This window comes from Pholcus phalangioides, unplaced genomic scaffold, assembly GCF_987345545.1.
Source record: "Pholcus phalangioides strain wild (caught in Gottingen) unplaced genomic scaffold, Ppha-v1.0 ptg000010l_1, whole genome shotgun sequence".
NCBI classification, from domain to species: Eukaryota; Metazoa; Arthropoda; class Arachnida; order Araneae; family Pholcidae; genus Pholcus; species Pholcus phalangioides.
The window spans coordinates 41,277,789-41,293,590 of record NW_028301603.1 but is presented as its reverse complement, the minus strand read 5'-3'; the positions used below and the strand labels follow the sequence as shown (position 1 = coordinate 41,293,590).

Genomic DNA, 15,802 nt, shown 5'->3' with positions numbered 1-15,802 from the left:
TACCTGTTTCGAGAGTGACAATATAGTGTGTGTCATGAAATAAAAAAATATAATTTTTGTACGGTCTCCCTGTCTTCTAGCTTTCAGCTGGGAAGTTATTGCCCTGTCACGCCTGAGGCTTAACAAAATAGTTCCAGGTTTCCAAGTGCAATATTCGCTGAGATACGTAATTGAATTCAAAAATTGGAGAAAAGTTGGGAAAGAGCAGCATAATGAATGGACAACGGTTCTTTCATAACTTTTGTTCGGTTTTAGAACTCAAATAGCTCAGCTAGTATTGTGTTCAGAAACGCAATTTTTTTTGTAGTTGGACTAAATTGGACTAAAAAAAGACAGGGAAATAACTTTCTAGTTGAAAGCTAGAAGACAGGGAGACCGTACAAAAATTATATGTTTTATTTCATGACACACTATATTGTCACTCTCGAAACTGGTACAGAGTAATTCTTGGATACATTTTGAGCATTTTTTAAATTATAACCATACCTCAACGATGAACGACTGATGAGATAAAGGCCGAAAATTAGTACTTACAGGACACCCTGTATATGTTAAAGTAAAAGCCGTGTAAGGCCGGTAAAATCCAGACCAGTAAAAACGTATACCGAGGTGAATTTTTTTCCCCCCCAAGTTCACAATGTTTCGAAAATCAAAAATTTCAATTCAATTTTTAAAATTATTGATGTGGTGGAAAACCCCAATAAATTTCCGCATTTCTGTGCTAAAATCGGCAATTTTAACATTGATCTCTATGGGGATCGTGTTTGTTTACACCGAGTCACGTGATCTTCCGACGGAGATATTGGGGGTACACCGCTCTCAGCACTGTGAAGGCGGAGACCGCTTTTACAACTTTTACTTTCGATATTGGAGAATACTAGGTCAGCACCATCGAAAACATATACCTCCTCCCTCCTCCAAAGAAAAAACTACACGCACATTAAATGCGTCTCTGTTTCGGTTGGAGAAATATTGCTGTTTGTTGGTACAGAGTTGCCATCTGTTGTGAAAATACGTAAGAGACGTTGCCAAGAGTGTGCGCAGGCGTGTCTTCATTTCTATAAATTTACAGGTTCAGGTCAGAGAGAGAGAGAGACCGAAAACAAAAGCGGTAGTGGTTCTTATAGGAGGAGATAGACTTGGAAGTCTGGGGGGGGGGGACAAGATGATGATGATGATGATGATGATGTCGATTCATCTATACATATATGCATTAGATCAGTCGACTTCACCTTTGATACTGGGCCCCCCCCCCCCCCCGTATTTTCGCCCAAGGTGGTTCTGCTTCTATTAGAAAATTAATTAGATTTCTTGACTACAGTGGCGTCATCTGTTGCGAACAGAGATGAATGTCGTTTCTCTAAGGCAGCACAAGCAGGAGTCCTTAGTTTTTCGGCTATTATGGGAATCTGGTAACTATTACTATATAATGTTTATATTTGGTGACAGAAAGATTTATGAAAGGAGAATTGTTTTGTTGAGCAAAATTTTATGAAGTTCCACCATTCTCTGCCATCGCAATAGTGATGCGAGACCCTTCATCTTTTCAATATGTAACATTTATAACTATTATAAATGAATGCTTCTCTCTCACTCCATTCAACTTTACAAATATTGTCACGTGTCAATATTAGGTATCGCAAACAAAACAATTACTTATAGTGGGAAAAAAAATCGTTTTAATCGATTTGAAGACATTCTTCTGTTCGCCTAAACAGAATATTATCACACGAAACATTTTTTTAGTAATGAAAAAGGTAATTTCCCATTTGTAATCTTTATTTCTATTTATTATCAGGTTATTTCATTGTTACTTGGAAACAGCGAAATAGATAAATGAACTAAGATTTTCGAACGATCGTTTACAACTCAGAGATAGTTTGAGAAAAAGTTTGTCTCTGGTAAACACGTGACATGTATACCTATAGTTATTTTGCTAGAAGAATATTATCGGTGACTACAGTTTATGTAAACTGAAGAGCCAAAAAAACTGGTGCAGGCATGCGTATGCAAATAAAGAGATATGGAACCAATCAGAGTAGGGCGCTGCGGTCGGCAACGCATATATAACACAACAAGTATCTGGCATAGTTGTTAGATCGGTTACTGCTGCTACAATGACAGGTTATCGAGATTTAAGTGAGTTTGAACGTGGTGTTATAATCGGTGCACGAGAGATGGGACATAGCATCTCCGAGGTAAGGTCTGGATACACATATCCGCACCGTGCCAGGACCGTAGCTCGGGCGTTAGTTGGCCGTGGCTCGGCTCATTCCTCATCAGACCACACAAAAAGACGGCCATTTGCTTAGTTTGACTGTATACATTCTTGTTTATAGTTTGGAGAGAGGAGATTATTTACGGAGTGATAAAAGTGGAGAGAAGAAAAAAGCCATATAGAAATTAAAACAATCTGTGGGCGAGAGTGGTATAATCTCTTCCTCACGTACACACTCGTTTTTATTCAGAGTCAACGGCCATCATAAATATAATCATCTGTAGGGGCAGGTGGTGTCAAATTCCGATAACACCTCGGAGAAGTGTATCTCAGCTCAGTAGGAGCATATTGTACGAAAGAGCGAGCATATCTTTTACTCTGTGTGTGTGTTCGCGGAATCTTCTAAACTGAAAATTGGCTCCTCTGCAGATGGCAAATGGATATTAAAATCAATAACAATTGGGGTGTTTAGTCTGCCGGGGCTTGATTCAATGATAATGCCCCACCAGTATTCGATAGTAATTTAAAGCACTCATTGCCAAAGCCCCAGTCGCTGAAACACCTTTGTCAGATATTTAGAACAAAGGTGCTCGACTTTTTGGAAGGTGTGGGCCACTTCATTGTTCTGCAAGCGTGCCGCGGGCCACTCGAGAGATTTGGAAATGTGCCACTAACCACTCAATAGGATAATCTGCAAATGTATCACGATCCAAGTGATACATTTAAGTGAACTGGAGGTATGCCGCTAGTCACTCAAGTGATTTTGAAATGTGCTTGAGACCGCTTGAGAGGTTTGTTTTGTTTTTTGTTGTCACGGGCCACATGAAATGCTTCCAAGGGCCGCATTTGGAGCACAGGACATGGGTTAAGCATTTATGGCTTAACATGTTGCATCTGATGTGAGTACCAAATTTAAAATGTCTCCTATATTTTCCCATAAGAAAAACCCAAAAATTTTCGAACCGTTTTCTATTTAATTTATGTTCAAACCAATACAATGATTCATTTATAGAGCATCGGAAATTAAACCCAGTTACTTTTCCAAGTTTACATTATTATTTTAACAAAAATCTCCCCGGCAAAATTTCGTTATATGCTATGTGAAACATAATTTTAAACTTTGTTTTCCCATCAAAGTTGTGAAAATGTTTATCCATGTGTTTTCTACATATTACGCACAGAAGCAAGGCCAGGTGCGTCTAAACAATTTCGGGGCACGAAAAATGTTTAGGACACCCCCTCTCTTTAACAAGATTTCATATATTTTGTGGGAAGAGGGAATCGGCATCATGAATATACACGAACGCTAAGAAATACCCCCATACAAAAAAAAAAAAATAACTACACAAATGTGAATTAACACAAAAATTAATGGAGGTACTTTTAAACTAATGTGAGAAACCGTTTCCGAAATTAAGGAAAATTTTAGAATCGATGGATTAAAAATAATTGAAAGAAATTACTTCAGTACCAATGAAAATTAGAATTAACAAAAGAAATAATTTCGGAATTATATTGAAAATTCAGAATTAATGAAAATCAAGAAAAATAAATAGAATTAATAGTTCCGCAATTGATGAAAATTGAGAAGCGAAATAAAATAAATGAGCTCTTTTATAAAAAAAATATATCTACTCCCCCGAGACCGCACCGTCAAATGTTAATTAACACAAAATTGATGGAGATAATTTTAAACTAATGTGTGAAACCGTTTCCGGAACTAATGAAAAATTTAGAATCGACGGATTAAAAATAATTGGGAGAAATAATTTCAGTACCTATGAGAGAGAGAGAAAATTCAGAATTAATAAAAGAAATAATTTCGGAATAGATTTTAAAATTTAGAATTAACGGAAGAAATAATTCCAGAACTATTGAAAATTCAGAATTAATAAAAGTAATAATGCGGAAATTGATTAAAATCAAGAAATAAATGGAACTAATAATTCAGCAATTGATGAAAATTGAGAAGCGACATAAAATAAATGAGCACTCTCTCCTCTTTTATAAAAAAACCTGCGCTCTCTCTCTCTCCCGAGACCGCACCGTCACCGTAAAAATATAAAATAAACTACTTGGTGACGGTGCGGATATGTGTAAACGGCTGCATTGCTTAGCAAAGAATTTTTCTTTGACCGTGTGATGACCTACACTCGGGCACGGTGCGGATATGTGTGTCCAGACCTGTAGCGATGAAATTTGGATTTTCACGGTCGACCATTTCACGAGTGTACCGTGAATATCGGGAATCCGGTAAAAATTTAAATCTACGACATCGCTGCGGCCGGAAAAAGATCATGCAAGAACGGGACAGACGAGAATCATTAAACGTGACAGACGTGCAACCCTTCCGCAAACTGCTGCAGATTTCAATGCTGGGCCATCAACAAGTGTCAGCGTGCGAACCATTCAACGAAACATCATCGATATGGGCTTTCGGAGCCGAAGGCCCACTCGTGTACCCTTGATGACTGCACGACACAAAGCTTTACGCCTCGCCTGGGCCCGACAACACCGACATTGGACTGTTGAGGACTGGAAACACGTTACCTGGTCTGACGAGTCTCGGTTCTAATTGCTTTGAGCTGATGGGTATTATGGATTTGAGTGTAGGGAGACAACCTCATGAATCCATGCACCCTACATGTCGACAGGGGACTGTTCAAGCTGGTGGAGGCTCTGTGATGGTATGGGGCGTGTGCAGTTGGCGTGATATGGGACCCCTGATACATCTAGAAACGTATACAAACGATACGTTTTGTATATTTTTATATAAAGGAACATTATTATGTCTTCTTTTGTGGTTTCCTTCAGAGAAAGCTCTTCAGGATAGATGTTGTTAAAATTGCATTTGTTGAAAATGATTAGATCATCAATGTAACGAAAGCCAACAAAGTTGTATTGCAGTTTGGATTTTTGTTCATGCCGCTTGGCAGTCGAGTGGTGAGGGAACTAGCTTCTCACTGAGCAGGTCTGGGTTCGAATCCCGGTTCGGGCATGGCTGTTTACTAACACTAACAAATTCCCTGGACGGATCATGCTGATCCCTTGGGAATACGTGAGGATCACGTTATTATTAAAAAAAAAGTGTAGAAAAAGGGTGGCAAGGGCGCTCGAGTAGCAGGTCCCCATTGGTATTCCTTTGATCTGCTTGTGGATATGTACTCCATTGTAAAGAACGTTTTCAAGAATGCAGAAGTTAACAAGGTTTTTCCGGTGTGTGAAATTAAATTTAAGGGAACTTTCTCACACTCTCTCTCTCTCTCGTATTTTTGAAAGCGATGAAAACATATGTCAATGAGTTTATTGTGTGGTATGCTGGTGAAGAGGTTCTCGAAATCATATATGCAAATGTGAGAAATTTTATTGTTTTTGATATAGTCAAGAACGGAATCGACTTCCTAGCTGCAATGTGAACAGATTTTTAGAGTCACTTGATTCTGTCTCCAATTCGCTGTCCACAATGTCTTTTTTTTTCCTTTTTTCTTTCTTTCAAACCGAGCACAATTCAGGTCTATCACCATTTATGGCCGATTTACCACCTCGTGAGTTGTGCCGGAGGTGAAACTGTGTGCGTACCTAACAGTCTGAGTGCATATGTAGTGTTGTGTTTGATTTTTCAGTGCTGCCATCTATATTCCAGAAGGAAAGTGAGTGATGTGTTATGATTGAAATACATTTTTACTGTTTGTAGGTGTGTTGCTCACTGCGGCGAGACTTTTTGAAGGGGAGATCGGCTCGCATTCGCGCCTTGAAGTTGGGAACCACAGAAAACCAACTTCAGCCAACCGCCACTATGAAATGATTTTTTTTGAAACGAACCACTATGAAAAAATTTCATTTTTGACAAAAGTAAGGGCTCATTCTATTGCTATTCAAGAGAACATTTTATATTGAAGTTAAACTATTAGCGCATTAAATATGAAATTTCAAATATATAATTATTTGAAACATCAAACATGAAAAAATTCAAAATAATAATATGCAAGTCTTTGTTTAACACTCGTTGGTTTATACAAGTTAGGGTGACGTTCTGAAAACTTAAGTTTTGTAAACGATAAAAAAATAAATCACTGCATATATTTTTACGTGCACCTCTATGAAACGGAAAATAATTTCAGTCTCTTGACCTTCCGTTTTATACCGGTTTCACCGTAATACTAAACCAATTAATCTTATATAATAAGCCCCGTTCACATGTGCAAGATTAGGGGGTCGCTTTGGTGGTAATTACCGGCATGACAACTTTTTTCCCCTCGTAGGGAAGAAAAAGGTGGGAGAGAAGCTCACCAAAAAAAGCCCATTTTTCTCGGGGTGGATTGGAGGTCGACACCGACCTTCTCTCCCATAATCCTTTGCGCCGCGAAAACTGCTATAAGCTCCTTCGCCAACCATCTTGAATCAATCACTTCCGTTCAACCTACGTGACCGACTTTCGGAAAGAAGAGGGGGAATTACCGGCATAAACTTAACGTCATGTGAACGGTTCGTAGCGAAAATCCCCGTTACCGGGAACTTCCCGGGATGTTTTATTGTACATGTGAACGGGGCTTAAGGAGATAAAGAAAGCATTCGTCCTAGTGGGACATCAGGTAATTTTTGAAGTTCATCATCAGGATTTTTTACGTAGTCTTTTAATGCAGATAAAGGTACTTGAAAAACTTCCGTTGCTTTCAGTAGTCCCATCTCTATTTTTTAACGCTATTCCATCTCTTTCATTTTAATCTTGTCCCCCATCTGTCTATGCGAATATCGTCTAAGGCAATAATGGGAGTATTCAAGTGGGCAAAATTGGGGTCAACCTAACTCACAAACATGGCGGCCTCCACCCTCGGAATCGAATCGCAAACCGAGAAACAACCAAACTGTAGCCTGTTACGGTTGCTGTCACTGTCTCAAATGATATAACGTTATCACTTGAACTTTATTGATGAAACGTGTTTGTTAACTCATCGTACACGAAAATCAGAAAAAATTCCCAGAGAAGAGAAAAAACAACACGGGTTCGTCTAGATTTCACAAACAACTACTGGGGGAAAGCTTCTTAGTTTAGGTTGTGGCGACCTTTTCAGCATTTTCAGCATTAATCAAGAAGCAACCGTGGTAGGCGATATTAGGAACTTAAACGGTATTTTGACCCCTACCCTACATACCTCCTTGAAATGCAAAGCAGAATTGCGTCGCACTAGTAGTAAGTTTCAGGTATTTGTGAGAATTCTTAGAAATGCGTGATAAGAGTTTGTTTATTTTTAGACACGCCTACGAGGGTTATTTACTCACTCAAAATGCGCGAGAAGACCGCGTACAAAAGCAAAGAAAGCCTGCATATTCCTCAAAATGAATTGAGCAGTAGGTGTGTGTGTGTGTACTCCTCAAAATAAGTAAGAAAATCGGGTGCCCACTGCATGTTACATATACATTGCACTTTGTTTATTATGTAATTTACTTTCTTCTATCTCTGCCGATTATTTCTGCGTACCCCTAAATAGCTCGTCACGTACCTCAAGCTGGGATAGTACTGGTCTAGCCATTTGAAGTAAACCATGAAGTAATACAACAAAAATAATAGTTTAAGTGGGGACAGATGATTGTTCAAATAAAAATTACTTATTACTCTATATTTTTTTCCAAAAATGCTTTAATGATATTTCAGTATCAATATAATAACAATTTCAGGTCACTTAGTTTAAAAAATGTGTTTCAACAAGCTTGGCGCCTTATTTATACACCAAAACGGCAAAATTGCAAGGGTAATTTTTTGACCCCTTGCATCTCAAACTTCATTGAAAAGCATATTTTTTTTATATTTTGCTCTGTAGACTCATATCAATTGATTGTAGCATGCACTTTGTATTAGGATAAACGATTAATCAATAAAAAAATTACACCTGTTGCCAAAATTATCATGAAAATAAAATCACACAGTCAAATGCATGCTAAAATTTATTTATATATGCCTACGGAGCAAAATAAAAAAAATTGATGCTTTTCCGTGAAATTTGAGACTCAGGGGACAAAAAAAAACATTCCAATTTGCCGGCTTTTGATGTACGCATAAGACGCCAAAGTTGTTGAAACACACATTTTTTAAACTAAGAGCCCTAAGAGTAATAAATTTTTTTTTTGAACGTCACGTGTCCCCTAAATTAGCGGAGATATGTGTATCTCTTACTTGTTGAACTGACACGATCTGTCGATGCATCTACTACAGCAGTCGTTTGATTTCCATTGTTGATATCTTGTGTCTCGGAGAAGGAGGTTCCGGTTCCTTCTGTAACCAGGGTGGTTCGAAGAGTTTCAGGTGAAGTTGAATCGGAAGTTTCTGATGAAAGAGTTGCAGGTGAAGCTGATCCTGAAGATTTCGATGAAAGAGTTTCGGACGTAGTTTCTTCTGAGACTGATATAGTTGCGTCGGTAGTTTCTACAGTTGAAGAATCTGGATTTAGCGATGAATATATCATAGAGGTTGTTGTAGGAGGGATGGGATCAGAGGCATTCGATGCAGACGAGGTGATCGATGAAGTTTCCGTTTTTCTGGAGGTTGGTTCAGTCGCTTTAGTTGAATGCGTCGTAGGGCCTAGAGTTGTGGTTGTCTCTGCAAAATAAAATAAAATATAATTAATACCACCACATGCAACTAAAAGAAGATATTTCATACAGTTCCCGATACAGCGTTAATGTATTTGTCTTTGTTCCAGTATCGCATGGTGTTGTGAGTGCAAATAAACATTTGACGGTGCTGTAACCTGTTTTTTTTCTCTTATTGAGAATTCTTATTGATTGGGGATGATACATCCACATATTATATTTACCGATTGATTTTGATTTATATATAGACAATTCTTAATGGTTTATCACGCTTTCTTGTGATATACTTTTTCCATTTTTTTATGCTAATGCGTGAAAATTTGTCATCTCGCACTTATTCTTTCGTACCTATTCAGAATTTAATAAAGGTTTGATATAATAAATTTGGAATTCCAGATGCACCCACAACCCGGGAAACACTTCGAAATCTCGTTTTGGGGATACAAAGTGGGTTGTTACCGGTCCCTCAATACCAATGTCACCAATGTCTATCTCCCACAAACAATTAGAGGGGGGGGGGGGGAAGAGGAGATTCATAGTTTCGGTATTGCCCACCAGCCCCCAGCATTAATCGAGAAGCAACAGTGGTAGGCGATATTAAGAGCTTAAACGATATTTTGGCCCCTACCCTACAGACCACTTTGAAATGCAAAGCAGAATTGCGTCGCACTGGAAGTTTTAGGTAATTGTGCGATTCTTAGAAATGCGTGAAAAGAGTTTGTTTATTTCTAGACACGCGTACGAGATTAATTTACTCACTCAAAATCCGCGAGAAGCCCGCGTTCTTCCTATAAAAGCAAAGAAAGGCTGCATATTCCTCAAAATGAATTAAACCTTAGGTGTGTGTGTATGTACTCCTCAAAATAAGTAAGACACTCGGGTGCCCCCCTGCATGTTACATATAAATTGCACTTTGTTTATTATGTAATTTACTCGTTTCTTCTACCTCTGCCGATTATTTTCTGTGTACCTCTAAATAGCTCGTCAAGTACCACAAGCTGGGTTAGTACTGACCTAGCCATTTGAAGAAAACCGTGAAGTAATAGAGTATATGGTTTAAGTGGGGACACATGATTGTTTAAATGAAAATTTCTTATTACTCTCTATTTTTTGCTAAAAATGCTTTAATGATATTTCAATATCAATATAATAACAATTTCAGGTCCGTTAGTTTTAAAAATGGGTGTTTACGAAGCTTGGCACCTTATTTATACACCAAAGGCGCTAAATTGGAACAGTCATTTTTTGTCCCCTGCGGCTAAAATTTTATTGAAAGGCATCTATTTTTTTTTATTTTTATCTGTAGACTCGTATCAATGGATTGTAGCATGCATTTTGTATTATGATAAACCATTAATGAATAAAAAATTATTACACCTGTTTTTTATTGCAAATATTCATCGCTTTCAACTTTTTTTCCCAAAAATATCAAGAAAATATAATTACACAGTAAAATGTATGCTACAATGAATTGATATATGCCTACAGAACAAAATAAAAAAAATTGATGCTTTTCAAAGAAATTTGAGACTCATGGGACAAAAAATGATCGTTCATATTTGGCACCTTTTGGTGTATAAATAAGGCGCCAAGCTTGTTGAAACACCCATTTTCTAAAATAAGATTACTGATATTGTTATCACATTGATACTGGAATGTCATTAAAACATTTTTAACAAGAAATATACAGAGTAATAATACATTTTCATTTGAACGTCACGTGTCCCCTTAATTATCGGAGATATGTGTATCTCTTACTTTTTGAACTGACACGATCTGTTGATGCATCTACTACATCAGTCGTTTGATTTCCATTGTTGAAATCTTGTGTCTCGGAGAAGGAGGTTCCGGTTCCTTCTGTAACCAGGTTGGTTCGAAGAGTTTCAGGTGAAGTGGAATCGGAAGTTTCTGATGAAAGAGTTGGAGGTGAAGCTGATGCTGAAGATTTCGATGAAAGAGTTTCGGACGTGGTTTCTTCTGAGACTGATGTAGTTTCGTCGGTAGTTTCTACAGTTGAAGAATCTGGATATGGCGATGAATATATCATAGAGCTCGTTGTAGGAGGAATGGGATCAGAGGCATTCGATGCAGACGAGGTGATCGGTGAAGTTTCGGTTTTTGTTGAGGTTGATTCAGTCATTTTGGTTGAATGCGCTGTTGGGTCTAGCGTTGTGATTGGCTCTGCAGAATAAAATATAATTAATACCACCACATGTAACTAAAAGAAGACGTTTCATACAGATTCTGATGCAGCGTTAATGTATTTGTCTTTGTTCGAGTATCGCATGGTGTTGTGAGTGCAAATAAACATATGACGGTGCTGTCACCTGTGTTTTTTCTCTTATTGTGAACTCTTATTGATTGGGGCTGATTCATCCACATATTATATTTACCGATTGATTTTGATTTATATATAGACAATTCTTATTGATTTATCAAGCTTTCTTGTGATATTCTTTTTCATTTTTTATGCCAATGCGTGCAAATTTGTCACCTCGCACTTATTCATTCGTACTTCTTCAGAAATTAATAAAGGTTTGTTATAATGAATTTGGACTTCCGGATGCACCCACCACCCAGGAAACACTTCGAAATCTCGTTTTGGGGATACAAAGCGGGTTGTTACCGGTCCATCAATACCAATGTTTCCAATATCTATCTGACAGATAATGGGGGGGGGGGAAAGGGGAGATTCGTAGTTTCGGTATTGGCCACCAGCTCCCAGCATTAATCGAGAAGCAACAGTGGTAGCGATATTAGGAACTTAAGCGGATATATTGGCCCCTACCCAAAATATCCTCCTTGAAATGCAAAGCAGAATTGAGTCGCACTAGAATTAAGTTTTAGGTATTTGTGCGAATTCTTAGAAATGCGTGAGAAGAGTTTATTTATTTCTGACCACGTATACGAGAGTTATTTACTCACTCAAAATGCGTGCTTCCTACAGTATAAAAGCAAAGAAAGCCTGCATATTCCTAAGAATGAATTTAGCGGTAGGTGTGCGTGTGTGTGTACTTCTCAAAATAAGTAAGAAACTCGGGTGCCCCCTGCATGTTACTTATACATTGCACTTTGTTTATTATGTAATTTACTCGTTTCTTCTACCTCTGCCGATTATTTTCAGCGTACCCCTAAATAGCTCGTCACGTACCACAGGCTGGGTTAGCCATTTGAAGAAAACCGTTAAGCAATACTGTATATGGTTCAAGTGGGCACAAATGATGTTCAAATGGACATTTTTCATTACTCTATATTTTTTGCTAAAAATGCTTTAATGATATTTCAATATCAATATAATAACAATTTCAGGTTCGTTAGTTTTAAAAATGGGTGTTTACGAAGCTTGGCGCCTTATTTATACACCAAAGGCGCCAAATAGGAATGGTCATTTTTTTTCCCCTGCGGCTAAAACATCATTGAAAGGCATCAATTTTTTTTTATTTTGATCTGTAGACTCGTATCAATGGATTGTAGCATGCACTTTGTATTATGATAAACGATTAATCAATCAAAAAGTTACACCTGTTTTTATTGCAAATTTCTCATCGTTTTCAACTTTTTTTTGCCTCAATTATCATGAAAATAAAATCACACAGTCAAATGCATGCTACAATTTATTTGCCTACGAAGCAAAATAAAAAAAAATTGATGGTTTTCCGTGAAATTTGAGATGCAGGGGACAAAAAAAAAAAAACGTTCCAATGTGGCGCCTTTTGATGTATGCATAAGACGCCAAATTGTTGAAAAACACACATTTTTTAAACTAAGAGACCTGATATTGTTATCACATTGATACTGAAATGTCATTAAAGCATTTTTAATAAGAAATATATACAGTAATAATAAATTTTGATTTGAACGTCACGTGTCCCCTTAATTAGCCAGATATGTGTTTCTCTTACTTGTTGAACTGACAGGATCTGTCGATGTATCTACAACAGCAGTCGTTTGATTTCCATTGTTGATATTTTGTGTCTCGGTGAGGGAGGTACCGGTTCCTTCTGTAACCAGGGTGGTTCGAAGAGTTTCAGGTGAAGTGGAATCGGAAGTTTCTGATGAAAGAGTTGGAGGTGAAGCTGATGCTGAAGATTTCGATGAAAGAGTTTCGGACGTGGTTTCTTCTGAGACTGATGTAGTTTCGTCGGTAGTTTCTACAGTTGAAGAATCTGGATATAGCGATGAATATATCATAGAGCTCGTTGTAGGAGGAATGGGATCAGAGGCATTCGATGCAGACGAGGTGATCGGTGAAGTTTCGGTTTTTGTTGAGGTTGATTCAGTCGCTTTAGTTGAATGCGTCGTAGGGACTAGAGTTGTGGTTGTCTCTGCAAAATAAAATAAAATATAATTAATACCACCACATGTAACTAAAAGAAATACTGATCCCGATAGAGCGTTAATGTATTTGTCTTTGTTCTAGTATCGCATGGTTGTGCCCGAGTGGCTTGGTGGTAAAATGCTCGTGCACCATCGTGAAGGTTGTTGTCAGGGTCCCGGGTTCGAACTTAAGGCGACCACCGATAGACAGCGCCTTCGCTTCCAACACATCTCACTAACGGCAGTAAATTGGAATATAACGATATGGCCAGACTTGGTGTTTGGTGAAGTAGTATCGCATGGTGTTGTGAGTGCAAATAAACATATGACGGTGCTGTCACCTGTTTTTTTTCTCTTATTGAAAACTGTTATTGATTTGGGATGATTCATCCATATATAATATTTACCGATTAATTTTGATTTATATATAGACAATTCTTAATGGTTTATCACGCTTTCTTGTAATATTCTTTTTTCATTTTTCTTATGCTGATCCGTGCAAATTTGTCATCTCGCACTTATTCCTTCGTACTTCTTCAGAATTTAATAAAGGTTTGTTATAATAAATTTGTACTTCCGGATGCACCCACCACCCGAGAAACACTTCGAAATTTCGTTTTGGGGATACAAAGCGGGTTGTTACCTGTCCCTCAATGCCAATGTCACCAATGTCTATCTCCAACAAACAATTAATGGGGGGGGGGGGGGAAGAGGAGATTTGTAGTTTCGGTATTGGCCACCAGCTCCCAGCATTAATCGAGAAGCAACAGTGGTAGGCGATATTAGGAACTAAAACGATATTCTGGCCCCTACGCAAAATATCCTCCTTGAAATGCAAAGCAGAATTGCGTCGCACTAGAATTAAGATTTAGGTATTTGTGCGAATTCTTAGAAATGCGTGAGAAGAGTTTATTTATTTCTCGCCACGCGTACGAGAGTTTACTCACTCAAAATGCACTAGAAGCCTACAGTATAAAAGCAAAGAAAGCCTGCGTGCTTCCTACAGTATAAAAGCAAAGAAAGCCTGCGTGCTTCCTACAGTATAAAAGCAAAGAAAGCCTGCGTGCTTCCTACAGTATAAAAGCAAAGAAAGCCTGCATATTCCTAAGAATGAATTTAGCGGTAGGTGTGCGTGTGTGTGTGGCGCTTAAAATAAGTAAGAAACTCTGGTGCCCCCTGCATGTTACATATACATTGCACTTTGGTTATTGTGTAATTTACTTGTTTCTTCTACCTCTGCCGATTATTTTCAGCGTACCCTTAAATAGCTCGTCACGTACCACAGACTGGGTTAGTACTGGCCTAGCCATTTGAAGAAAACCTTGAAGTAAGATAGTATATGATTTAAGCGGGGAGACATGATTGTTCAAATGAAAATTTCTTATTACTCTATATTTTTTGCTAAAAATGCTTTAATGATATTTCAATATCAATATAATAACAATTTCAGGTTCGTTAGTTTTAAAAATGGGTGTTTACGAAGCTTGGCGCCTTATTTATACACCAAAGGCGCCAAATTGGAGTGGTCATTTTTTTTCCCCTGCGGCTAATATTTCATTGAAAGGCATCTATTTTTTTTTATTTCTATCTGTAGACTCGTATCAATGGGTAGTAGCATTCATTTTGTATTATGATAAGCCATTAATGAATAAAAAATATTACACCTGTTTTTTATTGCAAATATTCATCGTTTTCAACTTTTTTCTCAACAAAAATATCAAGAAAATATTGTCACACAGAAAAATGTATTCTACAGTGTATTGATATATGCCTACAGAGCGAAATAAAAAAAAAATTGATGCTTTTCAAAGAAATTTGAGACTCGTGGGACAAAAAAATGACCGTTCGAATTTGACACCTTTTGGTGTATAAATAAGGCGCCAAGCTTGTTGAAACACACATTTTTTTAAATAAGAGACCTGATATTGTTACCACATTGATACTGAAATGTCATTAAAGCATTTTTAATAAGAAATGTATAGAATAATAATAAATTTTTATGTGAACGTTACGTGTCCCCTTAATTAGCCAGATATGTGTTTCTCTTACTTGTTGAACTGACACGATCTGTCGATGTATCTACAACAGCAGTCGTTTGATTACCATTGTTGATATCTTGTGTCTCGGTGAAGGAGGTTCCGGTTCCTTCTGTAACCAGGGTGGTTCGAAGAGTTTCAGGTGAAGTTTCCGATGAAAGAGTTTCGGACGTCGTTTCTTCTGAGACTGATGTAGTTTCGTCGGTAGTTTCTACAGTTGAAGAATCTGGAAATAGCGATAAATATATCATAGAGGTTGTTGTAGGAAGGATGGGATCAGAGGCATTTGATGCAGACGAGGTGATCGGTGAAGTTTCGGTTTTTCTTGAGGTTGATTCAGTCACTTTAGTTGAATGCGTCGTAGGGACTAGAGTTGTGGTTGTCTCTGTAAAATAAAATAAAATATAATTAATACCACCACGTGTAATTAAAAGATATACTGATCCCGATAGAGCTTTAATGTATTTGTCTTTGTTCTAGTATCGCATGGTTGTGCCCGAGTGGCTTTGTGGTAAGATGCTCGTCCACCATTGTGAAGGTTGTTGTCAGGGTCCCGGGTTCGAACCCAAGGTAGGGCATAGATATTTTCCCTAACGAACTCGAGGCGACCACCGATAGGCAGCGCCTTCGCTTCCAACCCATC

The 15,802-nt window shown here is 37.8% G+C and overlaps 1 protein-coding gene across 3 annotated transcripts in view; it reads right to left on the bottom strand.

Annotated features, from left to right (window-relative positions):
* LOC149081491 (uncharacterized) overlaps positions 1-15,802 on the bottom strand; it is an 80,442-nt gene that overhangs the window by 41,123 nt on the left and 23,517 nt on the right. For all 3 annotated transcript variants that reach the window (XM_089238426.1, XM_089238428.1, XM_089238427.1), the window contains one exon: positions 8,391-8,813. In XM_089238426.1, the coding sequence (XP_089094552.1) occupies positions 8,391-8,813 (423 nt within the window). The remainder of the gene's footprint in view (positions 1-8,390; positions 8,814-15,802) is intronic.